We start from the raw sequence: 20,645 nt of genomic DNA, 5'->3' as shown, positions 1-20,645 counted from the left end.
TGTGTTCTTGTGATAACTGTTAATTAAAAAACAAGGGTTTTTGCTTTTGAAGTTCAGCTTCACACCACTGAAGTCAGTAGTGTATGTAAGTGGAAGGTCTGTCACAACTCCTACAGACTCATCTGACACATTTTCTATTTCTGACTGTATCTTGTCTGTAAGAATAAAACCTGGCTTTTGTATCTAACCTGATCTTGAGGGAGCATGATAAATGGCCAACCAGTATGTCAGATACAGTCTTCTGTTATCATCCAATTAACAAACATGGAAAAAAAAATAGCCTTCAAAAGAATGTAAGCACATATCAATTTAGGGTAAACACTTTTAATGCTTATTTAATGCTTGTTTAAATACGTCACAGTGGCTTTGTTTGTTCTATATGTCAAAAGCACAAGACATGACGTTATTACCCTCTGGAACAGTTGGCTTATAATTCAAATGCATTTTCAAATTCAGTATGTCATTTTGAAATTGAGGAAGCGTTGAAGCAAAAGAAATGGAAAGTAATTTCTAACCATGTAAGTTGGATGCATTTTTATTAAATAAATAAATGGTTGCATCATTGCACTGAGAAGATTTGCATTTATAGTCATGTCTGTTGCCTATTTACCAAAAATGAGTTTATGGATTTAAATTCCAGTGTCCTCTTCAAAATCAGCAGCTAGTAATGAGAGAACAGGAGATCTAGTCTGCCTTATGGCACTGTTCTCCACATCAGATGGATAGCTTTATTCAGGTGGAGCTGACGGACTGTTTGACAGGAGTGGGTTTCCATGGGTTTTGATAACAGCCTTGGAGTCTGTGTTAAAGGTTACAGTGAAGAAAACAGAAGTCAACCTGGTTTACCTCTGGTCATCAGAGCTGGTTGTTAACAACTGCTGAGCAAATTGGGAGTGGAGTTCTTGTCAGCCATCATTAGTGTCAGCTCTAACTCCACTTTTAATCAACGTGGTGGTTGTGAACAGTTGTCATGCATGCTACAGTCTCACATAGGTCTGCTGGCAAGACTAATGAAGCAGGGTCAGAGGCAATGTACACATCCACACATTTCACTGCTATTGAACCTAGCTGAAATGGGGATACCTTAAAAATTTATTAAGTAATTCATTTTTTTCTCTGGCTTATTGGCCAGGACTGACAGAAAGTTTATGTGTAGTATTTACAGGAATAAAAGGAGTAACTATTTTCTCTGATGGAAAACTTTTTTCTGAAATTGGTCTGCTTGTGCTCCCAGAATCGTCTTGCGTTTTGGTCTAAGAGGGAGTGTGTGATTTGGAAATTTCATATTCAGCAGGTTAGCAATTTATTATCTTCCTTTTAAGTTAACAGTAATTTTAGTTTTTAAAATGTTAAAGTATATATCTTAAAGACACTGCAGGATCTGAAGGATAGTGCTGGATACTATTTTGACTTATCAGAGCAGCAAGGAAGACTAAATTGATTGATGTAAGGTGTAGAAGAGACATAGCCTGCCTTCAGGCAGACTCCAGCACCTCAGCCTGGAGTCTTCCATCCCTGTAGAGTTGGATTGTTCCCATGCACAGCACCTCTGTATGGCAATTCCAGGTCAGGATCTTTATTCCAGCCTTTCTCTCTCCATTGAGTGTAGGGTGCTGCAGATGCGTAGATAGACTATGTAGCTCCAGATTCTGAACTGAAGTGACCTCTTAGGTTCCTTTCCCTTATTCTTTGTGTTCTTCTTCCTCCAGTGTCCCTAGAAGCAATAGGCTTGGTAGTTCTGATGAAAAGCAAAAAAATACTATTGAGTGCTCTTCAGTTTTTTGTTGCTTTTTAAAGAATAGGTTTTCATGGTGTGAGAATGTGAACTCTTTAATACTTAATGAGTTTAGAACCATGTTCCTTCCCAAACCGCAATTTTTATACCACTGGTTGTATATTGGATACTCCAATCATATGTCAATATGAGTACTAGGGGTAACTAACAGCAATGCAGAATGTTATATATAAAATTCTGATTATCAAATGGAGTGACTTAGCGTATTTCATGCCATGTTTGTGACTTAGTAAAATCTGGTCCAGCAGTTTTCAAGTTACCATCCATCCTTACATTTTTGCACAATTTTTGCTTGGAAATTTGCTTATTCAACTTCTTCTGAGAATGGCAAACCAGGCCACAAAGGAACTAGAAGGTGCAGTTCCTTTCTTCTTTTATTTTGAGATGCTTGTTGTGGCATATGATTTATTGCTTGTTGCACTGCTGTGAGTTTGGCCAGTGATTCTCAAATATGCTTGTGGTTATAGACAGCAGAAATAAGAACTTTGAAGCTGTGTGAGATGTAGTCTAAACCATACTCTCCGTGCAAATCTTGAAGTTCCATGGAAAGTGCATCAATTTTTACTATTTTCCAGTTGACTGTGTTTCCTGAGTAACATCCTTAGACTTTGAAGTCTAAAAAGACCATTACAAGTATATTGTTTCATAGAGGGTTTAATGACTTCCACCTGTAAAGACCTGGTGATGCTATGTGGAGTAGAGTTGAATGCAGCAGTGATGGGCTGACACTTTCTGAGTTTCTTATCTGCTTTGAGTAGGAGACTGCATGTGCTGCCTTTCAGAAGCTTTTACAGTGTTTAAGATCTCAAGGAGCTATGCAAATGGTCAAGTGTATTTTAGTAATGGGATGGATTTTGCTGAGGTGATCGGAAGAAGTCATGTGAAGTCTTGTTTTTGTCCAGGTGAGAGACCCTTTCACCCATTTCACCAGTATTAGCATATTTTACTTTTGATAATGCTCTTGAGTTTTTATATACCAAATATAAAAAGGGGAAAAAAAAAAAAAAAGACTTTGTGTAGAACATGGACAACCATAGGAGAATGTGCTCATTTCAGTGCTCATTTCAGTGCAAAGAAGGCTGTTTTGTCTCTTCTTGCTGGATCCAGCAGGGTACTGGGCTCTACCAATGGGAAGCTCACATTACAGAATAGTTGTTCCTTGTCTTGCAATTATGGCCCTACCTCAGCCGGCTTTCCTATGCTGCAGATGCTGCTCTAACTGTACATCTTGCAGTGTCCTGTGATCAGATCATACCTAACAGTTTTCAAGGCTTTTACCTCTTGAGAGCTGAAATGGACATTCCTGCCTGGAAGGATGTACGCAGTGCAGTGTTCAGCATCTTTCCTGGCCTGTGTTCTGTCAGCCAGCTGAGCAGATGAGGAGAAGAGGAGGTTTGGAGTTGGAAAGAGAGAAAGGTACGCTAGTATCTGCTATGTTGCTTATTTGCTGAGATAAGCTTCTTTTAAAAGGCACTATTATTATTTACAGCCCAGTATCACAAAACCTTTAGCCATTTCCCAGTGTAACAAACAGAGGCAGAGGAGAGGTGAGAAACATAGCGGTAGGAATAAACTCAAGTCTTACTGATATATTAGCAGAAGTAACAAGGCAATGAAATAAGCTTTTCACCACTGTAGTATGTGGGTTATTTTGGCAAATGTTTCAAGAATTGAGTTAATTTTTCCTGAGAAAATGATTTTCTGTCCTTCTCTCTCAGAGCCTTTGCCAGAGTGGCCCAGTACCTCTGATCCTCACTCCTTAAGGTTAGCACCTTCATAGAGAAATATGTTTTATCATGTTGTTTCCCCCAGAGGCACGAAGCCAAACCAGAAGCATCACTAAGTAATTCATGGATGTCCAACCTTTTGGCTTGCCTAGGCAGCTCTGAGTGAAGAGAGATTGTCTTAGGCCACGTATACATAGGTTGCTCTGAAAGTAAAGCCTCCTATTTATTTTCCTTGGAGACTACAAGAGATACAAAGAGCACAGTAATGCTTTTTAGTAGAACAGGTTCTCACCTACAAAACACTATTTTTCAGCATAGACATCACCATCAACTCTGCATTTTCATCAGCAATGAATGGGGGCCTGTATGCCATGCTTGTACCAGTGCCAGCGGAGGTAACTACTGTCACTGTTGCTACTGCTGAAATGGACCGACCACTGCCTGACTGTGCTCACATCCACTGTTTGGTCTTCATGAATGTTTCAGCACTGATGAATTCAGTGACACACCTTTGCTTCAGCCACAGTTCTATGTCAGTGTCCTGTCAGAGTACCCCTTTGCTGCCATCTGTCTCATGGCAACAAGATATAACAGGATATTGTTGGGAAGGTTCAGCCCCTACTGCCATATCAGCAACATCCGTCACTAATATCATAGGCCAGCATCATAAAATAGCAGGCATTACTTTCAGAGCGACTGTCTTAAAATGTATAATACAATTAATGTAGCTGAGTAACAAAACATATTTTTAATATTTTTTTAGTTAAAAAATGAGAGCAACAAAACCATAAAACTAGTGGGATGTGTGACCCTGTGTTTGTGACACTAATGCATCAGTCTGCTTCAGTGGAGTTCAGTAGAGAAGCATGATCAGAATTTCGAGTTGAATATCTGACTGCAAGTCTATACATTCCATTTGAAAATGCACAGGTCATGTATTTATGTGGACTGAAATTGGAGTCACAGACATACAAAAAGAATGATAAATTTTTGGTACTCTTAAAACTTGTCCTCAAATTCTTTTCTCACAAAAGAAAGCATGGCTGCCTGTGTTTTTCTGTTCACAGGACTGTGTTCAGCCAATGTATAAAAACGTATAAACTGATTTCCCATCACATGAGTTGGCACAACACTGTGCCCTCCCTGTGCCCTCGTTCTAGGCCAGGTCAGGTTGATAGCACACTAATGTTTGTTTGTTGCTGAGTGATGAGTGCCTGCACAGGGCTGGGCTGAGCCACTCAGCAGGCAGAGCTGCCATCATGATGCTGTGGGGTGGGGGGTGGGCACGCTGTGAGCTGTGCTGGGCTGCAGGTTGGATGTGCCTGGAGTAATTTGTTCCTCAAACTGGGAAGTACAGTCATTGTAGTTTTAAAGAGGTCAGAATGAAAGTAATTGTTTTATTTATAATACTTTCTTCAACCTTACAAGAGGCCTTTCCAGCAAAATAAAAATATTAGAATATCGTATTTAGCGAGACTTCCTCCACATAAATATTCAGCCTGTAATACATTGTGCACAATCTGTGACACATTTTTGCCTCTGCTCTCTAGTTCCACTTGTTACTGGAATTTGACTACTTTGCATGCAACACAGAATGTTTATGGCTTGGAATTTTCTGACCATCATAGTTCTGGAAATTAGAGCAGTGTTGCTCTTCAACTAACAGCAATAGCAAACTCTAACTCATGAAAAACATGCCCTTAACAAAATCTGAAAGATGTTCTGCTAACAGAGAGATCAAGTTGGTCAAAATTGCCATTTGACCTTGTTATTGTTCTTCCTCCTTTTTCCCAGTGTCCTTCTTGATAGAAAGATTTTAAATAAGACCCAAACAGCAAAACTGGAGTGTTAAAATCCTCAAACAAAGCCTCTTCACATGACCAGGACCCTATTCAAGTTTTTGAGCAACTTCTCTACAACGTGAACACAATTAAAAACAAAACACTGTGTTAAAATTATGTTATTCCAACTGGTTCATAATGTCTCTGGTAACTTCAGCCAGGAAGATGGAGAATCTCCTTGAATCTGACAGGCAGCCTGTGAAAAGCTTGAGCATTTAGGCTATGTGATTTATTAAGCAGACACAAACAGTGAAGCAGGGTGTCCAGTTGTATGTCCTGTTTCTGTACCAAATACTCCCACACACCCCATTGGGCTGAGACAGCTCTTACAAGTGATAGCCATATGTTCATGTCGCTTGACTGCAGCAGTCCTGGAAGAAAATAAGATATTCAGAAGATAATTTATCAGTGACAGCTGACAGTAGATGAGACAGGTCATGAAGGGTGCTTGTCGTGTTGGTAATAATTACTCTGTTCAGCTTTTTTAGAATAATGAATGCTTAAAACAAGAACAGGAAGAAAAAAAATTGGCAGATGCACCAGTCAATAGTGGTGTGGATGCTTGGTGTGAAAATACATGAAGATTAATTATGTATTCAGTAAAGTATTTAAGAACATTCTTTATTACTAGCAGAAGACCAGAGCATAGTATGGAAATCAAGTAACATCTTGGTTATATTAGTAATAGCAGTTGCTCAGAGAGAAGGATAATTAGGATTTTATATGTTTCAAATGAAACTGAGGTCTGTTAGCAAGACAGTGTTTTGAATATAACACATAGCATTGCAGTGTACAAGGCCTGCAGCAGCTGCTCACATTCCTAAGTAATTTGTTGATAAAACTTATATGGCACCAAGAGCTGAGGAAATAGCTGTGCATATAACGTCTTCTAATGTCCATTTCAGAAGACTGCAGTGCAGTGTGTTGTTTCCTGGAAAATAGGTGCATTCTGTTTTTTCTAGTTTGGAACTCAAAATTGCAAACCACCTAAATTTTCAAGTCAGCAGACCCAACAGTCCCACTACTTGTGTGGAGCTGAATCTAGGTCAGAATGGTATGTGGTAGCTCCTGTGGCTGTGAAAATAATGGTGATTTGTGAGTGGTTTGGGTTTTTTGTTTTTTGTTTTTGTTTTTTTGATGACAGGGAGAATAGATAGCCTTTAGGCAATCTGAATATGATTGGCTTGAAGTGAATACTTTTGCTGACTGAGATGAGAGGGATTTCTCCATTTTTAAAACTGTACAAAATGCATGAAGTGTCACTTTTTAACTGTGCAGCAGTATTTGAAGTGTTGAAAATGCAACTCAAATGTTACAGGCAGAATACATTCCATAAAAGGAGTAAATAAGGTTAGTAATAAACACTAAGAACTGGCTGTCAGATATTCTTCTCATATCACTAACCCGCAGAATCACTGAGTTGTTGTGGTTGGACAGACCTCTGGAGACCATCTCGTCCGGCTTCCCTGCTCAAAAAGGGAACAAAATCAGATTACTCAGATTGTTGTCCATTTGGGTTTTGAATACATCCAAGGATGGACCCTGCAGCCTCTCTGGAAAATCTGTTCCAGTGATTGACCACCCATAAGGACTATTTTCCTCTTTAAGTGGAATTTCCTGTGTTCCAGTCTGTGCCTATAGCCTGTCATTTACACCTCATGCTGCTACTGAGAGGATTCTGGCTCTGCATTTTTACAAAGATATATGAAAGAATACAACTTACTTTCTTAGTTAAGATTCTTGCACTGTGTTATTGGCAAAATGTTCAAAAGATCCTTCTCAAATACGTAGAATTCACATTTAATTTGGAAAAATTAGAAGGATAAAGGAAAGATGGTTACATACAGAGAATGTAACACTGCATGAAGAAAAGGTGAAATTTGAAGATATGATGAAAAAGGATAGGAAAGAAAAAGGAAAGAAAGCTACATACATAGCTTGTGTACATGATTTTGTTGCAGAAATGAATCACGAGAAAATAATTTACAGAGATAGTACATTGTTTCTGAAGTACTCTTACTGAAGTCCTGAAGTTCTTGTTACTGAAGTAAAAGTGTAATGCAAGACTAGACCATCTCAGCATCTCTGCATGTTAAGTATTTTTTTTTAAATTTTTTTTGTTGGTTAATTTCTTAACTTCCTTTTAGTTGCAGGACTGTTTAAATACACAGATTCACTCTTTAGGCATGTGTTTTCCCTGAATTTTGCGTGCAGTTCCTGCTAGGTGAATATTCAGGGAAAATTCCACTAATAATTTCTTATATGTAAGCAGCAGTTCATTCTCTGGAGTTTACGTGGCAGTGCAGAAGAAAGTGATGAAAGGCACAACTGGAAAGCAAAACCTCATGGAGCATTTTTAGTTGTCTTGAAAAGGGTGAGAAAACCTAGAGAGAGGATAAAATCTGAGTGGAATAGTGGAAGTAGCTGTGTACAATGACCAAAAGAGATGGTGGAGAAAGAAGACATTTGTAGCTTTAGAGAGGGGGCACGGGAGATGTACCAGCTCTTCTCTGTACAGGGATAATATTTACACAGTGATGCAGGGAACAATATTTATGCCACTCCCTAGCTCTGCATTATTCCTGTGAATTTACCAACCTCCTTGGGATTCCCCAGGTTTTGGTGATAAGATGCTTCAGCTCCATCAACAGAGTCAGTCTCAGTACTGTTTTTTCCCCCCCCCCCCCCCCTTTCAAAATATTCATTTAGATAAAGTTTTATTGCCAAGCTTAGACTTTTTGCCTGCAATAAGAATGAGAGCAAAGGAATCTTAAAACTCAGAGTGAGCTTCACAGAAGGATTTTGCATTCCCATTTCCCTTTGTGAATGGCATGCAGGTCCCCTTCTGAACCCATCCCTAAGAAATTAAGACATACTGTATTTGGAATTACAGATCAAATCTATGCAGCACTTTGTATAGTAAAACATAGTTCATTCATTTTAATATAAACGTATTAGTGACTTCGTTATTTTAGAGTTAGCAATATTGTTAACTGGTTGTTGTTTATTTTATAGTGAATAAGGGATCCCCTGGGAAAAAGAATCATCGAGTTCTGTTGAGAACTCTTCCCATGGCTTGTAGCTTCTCTGTAATTCCTCGGATGATAGTGCACTCATTGTAAGTGGTTTATTGGTACGGCAGAGATAAATGGCTCAGTAATGAAGGGCTTTCTTTTTTACTTCTGAGGTACAGTGATGGATCTTCCTGACCTACAATGTGTAACATTCACTTTGTAGGCCTTAGGTTATTCCCTACATGGTGTACAAAGAGCAGTGTAGTTAATGCTTGGATAATGTGATTTTGAAAGCTAGGTTCCAACTTAAACCTTTTAAGGCAAGCTTCTTCTGGCAAGGGTACTGGGGCTGACTGATGCTAGCAGTTAGCAATGGCTTAGTTTGTGGAGTGAGACAGATTGACCCATTTCGGTTTGTTTCCCTGTAGACTGATATATGAATTGCAAATTCTCTACGGTCAAAATCCTCTTTAAAAGACAGATACTGAACAAGGACAGGGATTAGGCACAAGATCAAATGTTTATGGATTAGATGCAGAACGTGTAATTGAGGCAGTATCAAAGAACCTTGACACTCTCATTGCTGTGGCACTTCAATGGCTGACAGGTCTTCAGTTGATGAGTATGGGATGCTGCTCATCCCGTTATTGTGTATTACAAACTTTATACCAATATTAGAAGCACAGTAGTTGGAGTTCTGGATGTTTTTGTGACTGTACTGCTGAGAGTTTAATTTTGCGTTGGAGTGGTGAATTTCTAGAGCAGAATTTTGTATGATAACTTTTTATTGCACAAGAGCGTTTTTTTTTTTTTTTTTTTTTTTTAAACTTTAAGGGCTGTTACTGGCACAGAGGAAATGTCAAGTCTGCCAGATATTTGTACACACTAAACAGAGATTGAATGCAATACAGATGGTTATAATGCTAATGCGAAAAGAATGTTTTGTTTGAGATCTGCAAGAATTGCTGAAACTGGCTGATCAGCCCTGTGAGGAAAATGTAGACAGGCAAGCAGGTAGCAAAACAGTTAAAGAGGCCGTTAGAAAAGTGGCCCAATGAATTACTTTGCAATTATCAAGACTATTGTTCTCATTTGTTTGCACTTATCCCTTATTACTAATTTACAGTCATGATCAAATGGGCCATGTTCTCAATTAAACTGGTCATTCAGCACTTTATTTTCATTTACGGGTGGTGCTTAGTTTTGTTTGATGTTAAAATCATAAGCATATGTGGATCTTCATACCAGAGAAGTAGGTTTTTAGGGTCCTTTTAACTTGCCAGTACTGTTTTATTTATTGAAGAATCAAACAACAACAACAACAAAAGAAAAACCCAGCTTTATGTAGATACCAATATTATGTAAATACCAAGTTGATGAGGACTGGGTAAATACATGACATCATTTTTGTGTGTGCTTGCAAGTTGAGGGGCTAAGTGAACAAATGCTTTAAAACAGGTGAAAATTTCTGTGGGAAACAAAAGTCCCTTTTTTGGGGGGGGGGGGGGGGAAAGGACTTTCTGGAGAGGAAAGGTGTTTTGGAGTAGAGAAAAGTGAGTTGAGATTGAAGAAAGCAGAAAATCACAGAATACCTCAAGTTGGAAAGGATGCAGAAGGACCATGGGGTCCAACCCCCAGCTCCACACAGCACCTCGCAAACCCGAACCATGAGCTCCAGCAGCTCAGGGCTGTGCCCGCTGCTCTGGGGAGCTGTGCCATGCCCACCGCCCTCTGGGGCACAGCCTTTCCCTGACCCCCTGACCATCCCCTGGCACAGCTCCTGTGAGAGCTGCAGCCACTATGAGGCCTCCCCTCAGCTCCTCCGCTCTGGACTGAGCAAACCCAGTGTGGCTGCAGCCGTTCCTCGCACCTCTTGTCCTCCAGTCCCTTCTCCAGCTCTGTAGCCCTTCTTACCACACAAATACAGAGAGAAGGAGCAGAGTGATGCAGCTTCGTGGTGACTGCATAGTGCTGTGACTTTCTAAAAAGTTTGTGACAGCAAGCTGTTATTTGGGTTGTTAGCTACTGTGGGTGGTGACGTGTTCTGTGTGCCACTGTACTTTCACAGAAAGTAGCAAAACACTAACTGGGCCACCAGACATATACTAATGATATAAAAATAGGTGTATGGGTTGTTTTTTTTTTTTTTTTTTTTTTTCTCTTTCCTTAAATGTTGGATGCTTCTTTCTCTTGTTCTTTTCTTCAGCTGTTGTACAGCAGAAATTATGTGTCTGGAGTTACAGCTGCAGCATTCGAGGGCCAAGCTGTTCAGTGGCCTTGATTTGTTTTGACTTCTAGGTTCAATGTGTAGCAATCCTGTCTGTCTGTCAGTTTCTGTGCTCAATTCCTCTGCTCACATCTGTTGGTGCCTACATACTTTAGTAGCTCAGGTACCAGCAGAATGGCTTCACGCCCCCTTGCTTTTGACAGAAGTGCTGCCTCAGAGAAGGAGGTGCCCTTTCAGATGTAAAGAGCAAAAGAGCTATTGATTTCTTCCCATATCCCAGACTCATATAGCTAAAGAACATTTTCCTCTCAAAAACAGTATTTTCCCAATACTACCCATCTAATGACTGACCTTCATTTTTTGATGTGGGCTGTTGCTCATGGAACCTATAGCCATGGAACATTTCTTGATCTGAAGGAAAGACACAGAGCATTTGTGTACTTTTCACAGCAGTTTCGGAGGCAGGCTAGTTTTTAACCATTCTTGCTAATTTACTGATAAAAAATTAAATGGTCCTTTCTGAGATGTATGTTGCTTTGACTAGACTACTAAGCGTCCAGCAGCTAGCTTGTTTATTGATTCTGACGTGTCCCTGAATTTATGAAAAGTATGGAGATTTGGTTGCTACTTATTATGAGCGTGACTTGGTGAAAAAGGAATGCCACGTGTAATGCTTACATATGCAGAGTTCAAGCAGTTCTATCCTATGCACAGAGGGAAACAGTGCTGAAAGGGTATTGATGAAATTGATGAAAGGTTGGAGAACTGGGCTTGTTTAGCTTGGAGAAGAGAAGGCTCCAGGGAGACCTCATTGTCTTCAAGACCAATACTTGAAGGGAGCATATAAACAGGAGGGGAAACGGCTGTTTACGAGGGTGAATAGCGATGGGACAAGGGGGAATGGTCTTAAAATGAGATAGGGGAGGTTTAGATTGGATATTAGGAGGAAGTGTTTTACTCAGAGGTGGTGATGCACTGGAACAGGTTGCCCAAGGAGGCTGTGGATGCCCCATGCCTGGAGGCATTCAAGGCCAGGCTGGATGTGGCTCTGGGCAACCTGGTCTGGTGGCTGGCAACCTTGCACAAAGCAGGGGGGTTGAAACTAAATGATCTTTATTGTCCTTTTCAACCCAGGCCATTCTGTGATTCAATGAAAATTAAGCCTTTTTCCCCTTTTGATACATTTTCCGACATAATCATGAGTTGAAATGATATTCTGCTAGAACAAGATGCTTGCGGGTGGGATCTTCCAAGAATTGCACTGGCAGTCTCCAGAATGTCTCTTTAACCCTCTGCAAGTTGTGTTTTTTAACTCAGTTTCACCATTTTCAGATTATGGAGTCTTTTGTTTGTTTGTTTGTTTTCTGTGGTCTGGTAGAAGCCTACCTTTTTATCATGTGACTTGCACATTGAAAATTAATTCTGCTCAGAGGCACTACAGTTATAAAAAACAAGTAAATGCAGTTGGAACATATGTTCTTCCTCATCATGTTTTCAAAAATAAAAGCCATTTTTACTGAAACAAACAGTGTACTTGAGACAAACATCCTGGGTGGAAAATTTCAGCCTGAATAGTTAACAGATTGATAGAAGCTTAAGTTGCTTGCATTGTAGTTTAAAATAGCACAGTTAATAGTGAAGAAGTTAATTATGTGTGTTAACAGTTAATTGTGTGCGTTAACTTACAAATAACACAACATTCTCCACCTACAATTCTGCTTATTTTAGAGCATCTACTTCAAAACACATATTGAAATGAGGCATTTATATTTTTTCTTACTATTCATCTTCGTATTGTCTTTTTCTCCATCTTTATCTTCCAGATCCTTTTCATTCTGTTTTTTTACTTCATTCTGGTTTTCCACTTATGACTTAAACAATATGGAGAACAGAGGATTTGGTTTGCAAGGGATTTTGTCTGCAAGAGAATTTGGTTTCATTCCTCCTAGGTTTTGCATATCACCAGTAGTAGAATCCAGCCCAACTGCAGCATTTTCTTGGCAGTGTTTCAGACCACAGTGCCAGTGGTTTCTGCTTTGACTTATGGTGCACGTTGTTATCTGCTTTTGAAATCCACCTGAAATCAAGGAATTGCCAAATCAAAATCAAGTTGTTCTGAAATTTAGCCTGGCTTAGTGAAAAAGGTTGTAAAATCTCTGCAGGTGGTTTGCACCGGCCTAGCTTGTGACGTAAAATCCAGACAGGTTTTATTTTATAAGTCTGACTTTGAGAATTTGTTATGAATCTTAACTCTGTTCATGCCTGCTTTTGGTATTTGTAAGAGTTGCTTAAATACATTTACTATTCGTCTTATATGATGACGTGATTTTTGGAATCCTCTATCAGTATCATTGGAAGGTCTGTCACATGCGCTGTGTTTTACTCATCATAGCATGGTGCAGTCTTACTGAAATAAACTAGTAATATATATATGCTACCAATTTGAAAATCTTTTCTCCCTAAATTTACGTTCACAGAAAAAGGAGAAAATGCACCTTTAGAATCACCTGCTTTACGGCCGCAGGCATTCACCAAGAGGAGATCGATGATGGTCCCATATTTACTTACTCTCTGAAAGTCTGTGGCTGACTACAAGACTGGTAACTCCATATGGTGATTTCTGGCTCACAGCACATTAGCATAGCGTTTTTGAAGGTGCTCTGCCTGTTGTCAAAAAATAAACACAATAGGAGAGTAATTACCATTAGCGCAGTCTCAGATTGGAAGGATGAATTGAGCAGGAATCTGTGGGGCATGTTCTCACCCAGCCACTAATGAGTATTATCATAGTCCTTTCTACAGAGTATTAGAAAGTATTAGAAGGAATGGTTCTTACATCTGTACATAGCAGTGGAGTGACATGGACTACTGGCAGTTTTTGAAGCCATGAGGGACAAGCTAAAATGATACTGGCAAACTGGTAAGAGGGACAGAGACAATACACCAGGAACAAGTGTAGGGAGTTATGCTGGGGTTAAAATAAGCAACAATCTTAAGTGCTTGGTGAGGAAAGATTAGCAATAAATCAGAAGTGGACCCCAGAGTTTAGTGGATCAAAACATAAGATAACATCAAAATATATCAGATTGTATTTGTTACCTCACGCTAGAAGGCAAAACAAAAATATACCAACAATGGAAAAGCAGTCACCATTGTGGGAGGTACAGATGGAAGGATTTTGGTCTTTTAGGTGCAAGCACCTTACACAGAATAAAGCAAACTGAGGGTATTTTTAGTCACATTTGTTTTTCTTTCTTTAACAGGTTAGCTTGTTAACCTTTGATGTAATATTCAGCTCCTGAATATATGATGCTATAGGAAACTCTATTGATTATTGTTGCTTTGCAGGTTTTGTTTTCTATCAGTAAAATCACAGTTACTGCAGGCTCAATTTTCCTAGTACAGTTTTGCTGGCAGTGGAGACTCAGTGCCTTAAGGGGCATGCTGAGGGTACTTCTAGGGAAGCAACCCACCTTATCATTCTTTTGAAGTAGATATACCAAAACTTTTTCCTTTTTATTTGTAATTTATTAGCCTGACAATGACTTGAGAAGATGTTTCCAACCAGTCCGATGTTCTTGTCTGTTTCGAGTCTCGTCAGGTATAGGTGTATTTTTGCATTCTACGTCAGGTATCCAAGAATTTTATTTTCAGGACTGTTGTTCCTATCAGTATCACTTTGATTTCATTACCTTTTCCTTCTTACCCATATATGTGTGTTCACATGCTCTGTGACATGTTCTCTGTTGATGTATGTGCACTATTAAATTGCTTGTGGGCTGACTGAGTATACATCACCCTCTTCTGTCTGCTTTGTATAAGAAGAGAATGACACAGTCACTGTTTTCCAGAAATTCTGTGGATTTCAGTTCTTAAAAAAGGAATGGTAGAGGGAAGTTGGGAAGGAGTATGTAGAGAGACAAAATTTCCAGTGGAAGCTTTAGCCACTGATAGGTTATTCATGTGAAAAGTTGCTGTTGTGTGTAAGAGATCTTTCCAAGATCTGTTTGTGTGTGTCTATATATATATACATATATATATATGCTTTGGACCAATTCTACTACTGTTGATACATTGATCCCTACAATTTTTTTCTAATACACTGGTCGCTTTTTTGAGCAAAATAACCCTTAGTAAAAACAAAATTGTTTCTCCTAGTTATCCCTTACAAACTGTAAACGATTTGTCCGTAGTCAACTTACTGAAAGCCATGATAATGAGAGTGGGTATGCCACCATTTGCAGCATACTTTCATGGTATGGTTTGCTGTTTTTCACTTCCCTGTGTGGCAAAACTAGCAAGCTTGGAATCAAGTGGCTTTCATGTGTTGAACAGAAAGACATCAACCAGCTTGCCAGATGATATGCATCCACGTCACTCCCATGGCACCGAGGTGGTTGGCAGCATCTAAACTTTTGTCCTCAGGGTCTCACTCTAGATTTTGAATATATGGTCCATTCAGTCTGCAGACTGAACCAAGTTGCTAGAAGACTGATGCATGATTGACTTGACCAACCAGTGCAAAAGTGTCTCATTTCAGATCATGTCAAGATTTCACAGTTGTGATAGGGCAGACTTTGTCCATCTGAAGTTTATGTTTAACATTGTCTAACCACAATCACTGTTTGTTGATGATTTTTCTTTGCCATGATGAGTAGTCTGCAAAGATTTAAACTAGCTGCACAAGGCAGGTGAAAGGAGCTGAATTGTTAGGAAAGCAGTATTCAAGGTGTGCCCTTTCATTTTCTCTTTTAGCAAATACTGCGACATGCCCGTGGAAATTCCACAAAGGTGATATTTCTCATTACTGATGGATATTCCAATGGTGGAGACCCAAGACCCATTGCAGCATCTTTACGTGACTTTGGAGTGGAGATCTTCACCTTTGGGATATGGCAGGGGAATATCCGAGAACTGAATGACATGGCTTCCCATCCAAAAGAAGATCATTGTTACCTTCTTCACAGTTTTACCGAGTTTGAAGCTTTGGCACGAAGGGCTCTTCATGAAGGTATTAACTTCAGAAGTCCTACAAAGAACACAGAGATAAATATAAAGATCTCCAGTACTGTCTTGTAACTGCATTTCATGGAGTATAGATTTTTTTTTTCCTCGCATTTTCAAGTAGAGATGCTCATTCTTCAGGCAAAATGATGAACTATTAATTTAACTAACTCACCATCAATGAAATGTGACCTAAATTCTCTTCACTGGTATATTTGTACTTCCTTCCTACTCTTCATTTTGTCCAAGGAAGAACAGACTATGGTCTTGGCCTAGTGTGACTTTTTTTGACTAGATAAACCTTGTAGTTAACTACATGGTTATCAAAAAGAGGCCCTCAGTACATACCTTATGGCTAGCCTTTCCAGTTTTGGTGTTCTACACACCAATGAAAGCTTGCTTGTTGAGAAAAAATCTAGATTCCTATGTATAACATTAAGTATGATCTGTTTTTATGGCCTTATACGTTCAATAACACTGGAAAGAGCAAGAGGTAGAAAGCAAATTTGAACTGGACTTTTATCCTTTTTTGATCTACTTTATTCTGCAAAGCCTTTATGAAAAACAGAAGTTTAGCAAGTGGGAACACAAGTAGACCTTTGCATGAAAGCCAGTGCTACTTGAATAAGACATAGCACTTCCATCAGACTAGCTGCTGTGTTTATTTGCTGTATTTACTTTTAAAAAGAATGCTACTTTTACATAAGTAGCGTTTTTTACTGCTGTTCTGTTTGTTCCAGTTAAATTGTTTTTTTGTGAATGCACGAAAGGAAAGATTTATTCTTTTTTTATGTGCCCAACTGGTTGTACTTTCCATGACCAAATGCTCTCCTTATGCCAGTGAGAGCATCCACCAAACTCAGGACAAGCTGTCTCAGCAGCTTCTGTATGGAGCGAGACTGTCTCCTGGCAGTGTTAGAATCAAGCCAAGCCAAGTGAGAAAACTTGAGACTCTCTGCACCATTGGTTTCAGTGGGCATTTTTCTACAGTAAGAACAGGTTTTTCTTATATTGTGCAATGGTATATTTCATGCTACTGTCACTAGAGCTTAGAACTTTTGCAGAAACATTACACTAACTACATAATATGATACTCTTAGGGGACTTGGGGTTGGACTTTTTAATTAATAAATTGATATTGTTTCAGACCTGCCCTCTGGTAGTTATATCCAAGAAGATATATCACACTGTTCATATCTATGTGAGGCGAATGAGAACTGCTGTGACATCATGGCAAGCTGTAAATGTGGCACTCACACTGGCCAGTTTGAGTGCATTTGTGAAAAAGGATACTATGGGAAAGGACTACAGCATGAATGCACGGGTGAGTCTTGTGTCTCTGTTCTTGAGTTTCTCTCTGTGCCCTGGGTACTTGGCTAATCCAGTCTAGGGAGATCTGCATTTTTTTTGGAGTTACAACTATGAACCTCAGTCAGAATGCATTTGTGGCTTTTGGGTAACTGTTTCTAGCTAAAGATATAGAAGAGTTGTAGTTGTCAAACTCAACCACTGTTTCCCCTGAGCAGCAGCCAAAAGAAATGCACAGAGAACATAAGAGTAGGGCAAATATTCTGACACAGTATAACACCCCTTAAAATGGTAAACAGCAGAAGTATGTGACTTCAGATTCACTGAGTCTGAGATTGTATCCACTGCATTTGGGAGCTCCTGGTACATATTTTCAGGCATGAATTTTACTGATGACTTAATGAACTGCTTAGGCTTTTCTTATTTGGAGAAGGTCTGACTATGCGGATCTTTGCAGAATAAATCCTTAGTGAATGCTACAGTCTATTAAACATCTTTTCATTCTCTGATATCAAAACTAATTTACTAAAGAGGAAGAAGGCATTTCGGTCACTAAGTAGAAGTTTGCCATCACAGTTTGCTAAGATTGTTCTTGTTGCTGCTTTTGGAGCAGTCCTCTTCGTAATATTTACTCAAAGTCTACAGTACATGTAAGCCTGCAGTTTACAGGTCTTTATTGCATTTTAGAGTAAAAACTTGGAGGCAAAACATAGCAGTCTGGCTCTCTGAATTCCCTTAAAAGTTGTTCAGAGCAAAAATAAAAGGCTGTATTACTAGACAGGAGACTTTGGGCTTTGGGCTTTTTTTATTATTATTATTTTTTAAATTAATAGACACAATTTCCTGAGGAAATGCAGTGGAAAGCTGAGCCACTGGTCTTCAGTGCTGTTGTATTTCAGCTCAGTGGCATATTGGATGTCTTTGCTAAATAAGAATGTAGATAGACAGATAAATAACAGGTTTCAGTATAGACTTTCCTTTTACAGATGCTTATGAATTCAGCTGAAAGTCTTCATGCAATCAAGATAAACTGATGAAACACATATTCACATACTGAAGTGATTATAAGCGAAGGGAAGCTTGGTTTGTAGGAAAATATATGCAGGTTTTCTCCAACTGTTGATTTTTATGGGACAAAAATATCAAAACTCAACATATCTCAGCTCTGTTTGTTTCATGAGTGGATAGAAAGAATTCTCAACTAGGAACAAAACACCATTCATAGCATTCTTGTTTTTGTCCTTATAATCTCACTTGCACTCTTTGTGAATAATCACTGTTCTCATCATATGCTTCCTTATGATATGCAAGCCATTTGTTTGGTTGATGGATCATGGTTGTATAGCTGTTAATGAGGGCTGTGCTGATTTGTTGAATGAAGTTTCTTTGCATGTAGAGGGTCTCTTGATGTCATAAGCAGGACTTGCTAGCTCTCCTTAAAGGATAGTCACAGGCAGGTTTGTGACTAGGAGCTGAAAAATGTCTTCAGGGAATGTCTTAATGGAGACTGTGATGGCTGTTTTTCTGTACTAAGAGTAATAATACAGTGGGGGAATCAAGGTTATACCTAAGCACAAAGGTATTGTCTGCCAGCAGTGCAAGACATAAATGACATAGTTAATACAGTGTTTGCAATGGGAAGTTTATCAATTATGTTACACTATTCGTTGATTATCACATCTTGGGATAATTTACCTTGTGCCTTTGGGGCATCTTTCCTTAGATTTGTATTAAAAGAAAAGTAATTAAATATACAGGACTTGAAAGGATTTTGCTTGTAAAGTGAGCAAAGGGATGTAGTAGGGTCACTGAGACACTGGATCAGAATGTTATTTTATGTCACTGGCAGAGCTTCCTTGTGTCCTTACTTCACTCTTAGCAAAGATACAGTGCTGCATTTTATTTATTTCCAGATGTTATTCAATTTTTTAAATAAAATCAAATTTCCATCTCTATTTTTTTTCTGCAGTACTAGTCTATTTTATTCACTTCGGTTTGAATGCCCTAGTAACCTACTGAACAAAATAGACTCAGAATTTCTGTCTCTATCAATAGCTAGTGTTATTAAATACTGTTTTGAACAATTCCTGAAGATAGGGAGATGGACATTTTAAAGTTAATGCTACCCCATGTGCTGTATATGTGAAGGTAATGAAAGATGCATATATATAGTTTATGGAGAATTTTACCTGAGTAACTGTTGAACTGTGTTCTTTTAAATGTGTCTGCTCAATTCAGCTAGAATCATAGAATCACAGAATCACTGAGGTTAGAAAAGACCTCTAAGTTCACCTAGTCCTCTGTGCACGTACCACCAATATTACCCATTAAACCATGTTCCCTAGTATCACATCTACACACTTCTTGAACACTTCCAGGGATGGTGACTCAACCACCTCCTTAGGCAGCCTATTCCTTCTAGTGCCTGACCACTCTTTCAGAGAATAACTTTTTCCTTATATACAACTTGAATCTTCCCTGGCACAACTTGAGGCCATCCCCCTCATCTTCTCCATGTTACCTAAGAGGCCAAACCCCACCTTGCTACAACCTCCCTTCAAGTTATAGAATGTAGGAAGTTTTCCCTTGAGAACTCCAAACTCAATAATCCTAGTTCCCTTAGCTGCTTCCCGTAAGACTTGTGTTCCAGACCCCTCACCAGCTTCATGGCCCTTCTCTGGACACACTCTAGGGCCTTGGTGTTTTTCTTATAGTAAGGGGCCCTAAACTTAACACAGTATTCAAGATGCAGCCTCACCAGAGCTGAGTACAACTCATCTTTGAGGCAGAAACAAGAAGCAAAGTGTTCTTTAAAAGGAAGAGAATATATTTTGAAATATTCTATTCTGAAAAGGATTCCAATCTTTTTTTTTTTTTTTTTTTTTTTTTTTTAACATTTCCCAGCTGAGGATTGCTGTGGATTTGTAAGGGACAAGGAATCTTAATGCTTCTTAACTTTTCTTCACTATATAACATGCAGGGGGACTCCTGGAGAGTTTACACTGACAGGGCATATTTTAATTGGACTGTGTTTAGCTTTTGATTGGTTAATCATGCAGATACCGTACTTGCTGTGTTTACTTAGTACAGTAATGATTTTTAAATTGGAAATTGTTGTTCTTCTGCAGTCTATTCCTTTTGGTATTTTGTTTTTTGTTGTTGTTGTTATTTTCTCTATGCCCTTGTGCTTTTGCCTCTTGCCGTTTTGTAGTTATATTTGGTTTTAAACGGTGATTTGGTGAGACACCAAGATAACTGTGTACAAATCATAACTCTACTTGACTTTCCTAATTACCTGAGAACACCCTCTAGAAATCTTCCGTACAGTAAAATAGGAGCCACTTATTTTGTGCGGGAGAGCAGAAATTGGCCTCAGTGTATCCCTCCTGTTCTTTGTAATATTGTTGATAATGTGCCACAAAAAGTAGAACAGAGTGACTCTTCTCTGCTTTAGAAGAAAAAAGACAGAAGCCTTTTGGCACACATAAGCAACCTCATACAGCCAGGGATGTCTGTGACAATTAGGAGAAAAGCAGGGAGGCAGAAAAAGAGTAGAGTCAGTAAAATAACCAGTCCCAGTTATTGTAGAGTTTATAAATACCTTTTATTAATTAGGCCTTTTCTTTCTCTGTCCGTTCCTTCATTACCAACATTAAGTTTCAAGCTAGGTATGGCCAAACAAAGATACTGAGGTCGGCAAAAATAAATCCATGACTTCCGCTGTCTAAG

General features: G+C 39.0%; 1 protein-coding gene across 1 annotated transcript in view; it reads left to right on the top strand.

Annotated features, from left to right (window-relative positions):
• Window positions 1-20,645, top strand: part of CR1 (complement C3b/C4b receptor 1 (Knops blood group)) — a 125,456-nt gene that overhangs the window by 5,558 nt on the left and 99,253 nt on the right. Inside the window, exons 2-3 of the mRNA XM_015280699.4 lie at window positions 15,360-15,615; window positions 16,756-16,932. Coding sequence (XP_015136185.2) covers window positions 15,360-15,615; window positions 16,756-16,932 — 433 coding nt within the window. The remainder of the gene's footprint in view (window positions 1-15,359; window positions 15,616-16,755; window positions 16,933-20,645) is intronic.

This window comes from Gallus gallus, chromosome Z (genome assembly GCF_016699485.2).
Source record: "Gallus gallus isolate bGalGal1 chromosome Z, bGalGal1.mat.broiler.GRCg7b, whole genome shotgun sequence".
In the NCBI taxonomy this organism is placed as follows: domain Eukaryota; kingdom Metazoa; phylum Chordata; class Aves; order Galliformes; family Phasianidae; genus Gallus; species Gallus gallus.
The sequence above is the reverse complement of the archived record's forward strand: the minus strand, read 5'-3'. Positions and strand labels throughout refer to the sequence as shown.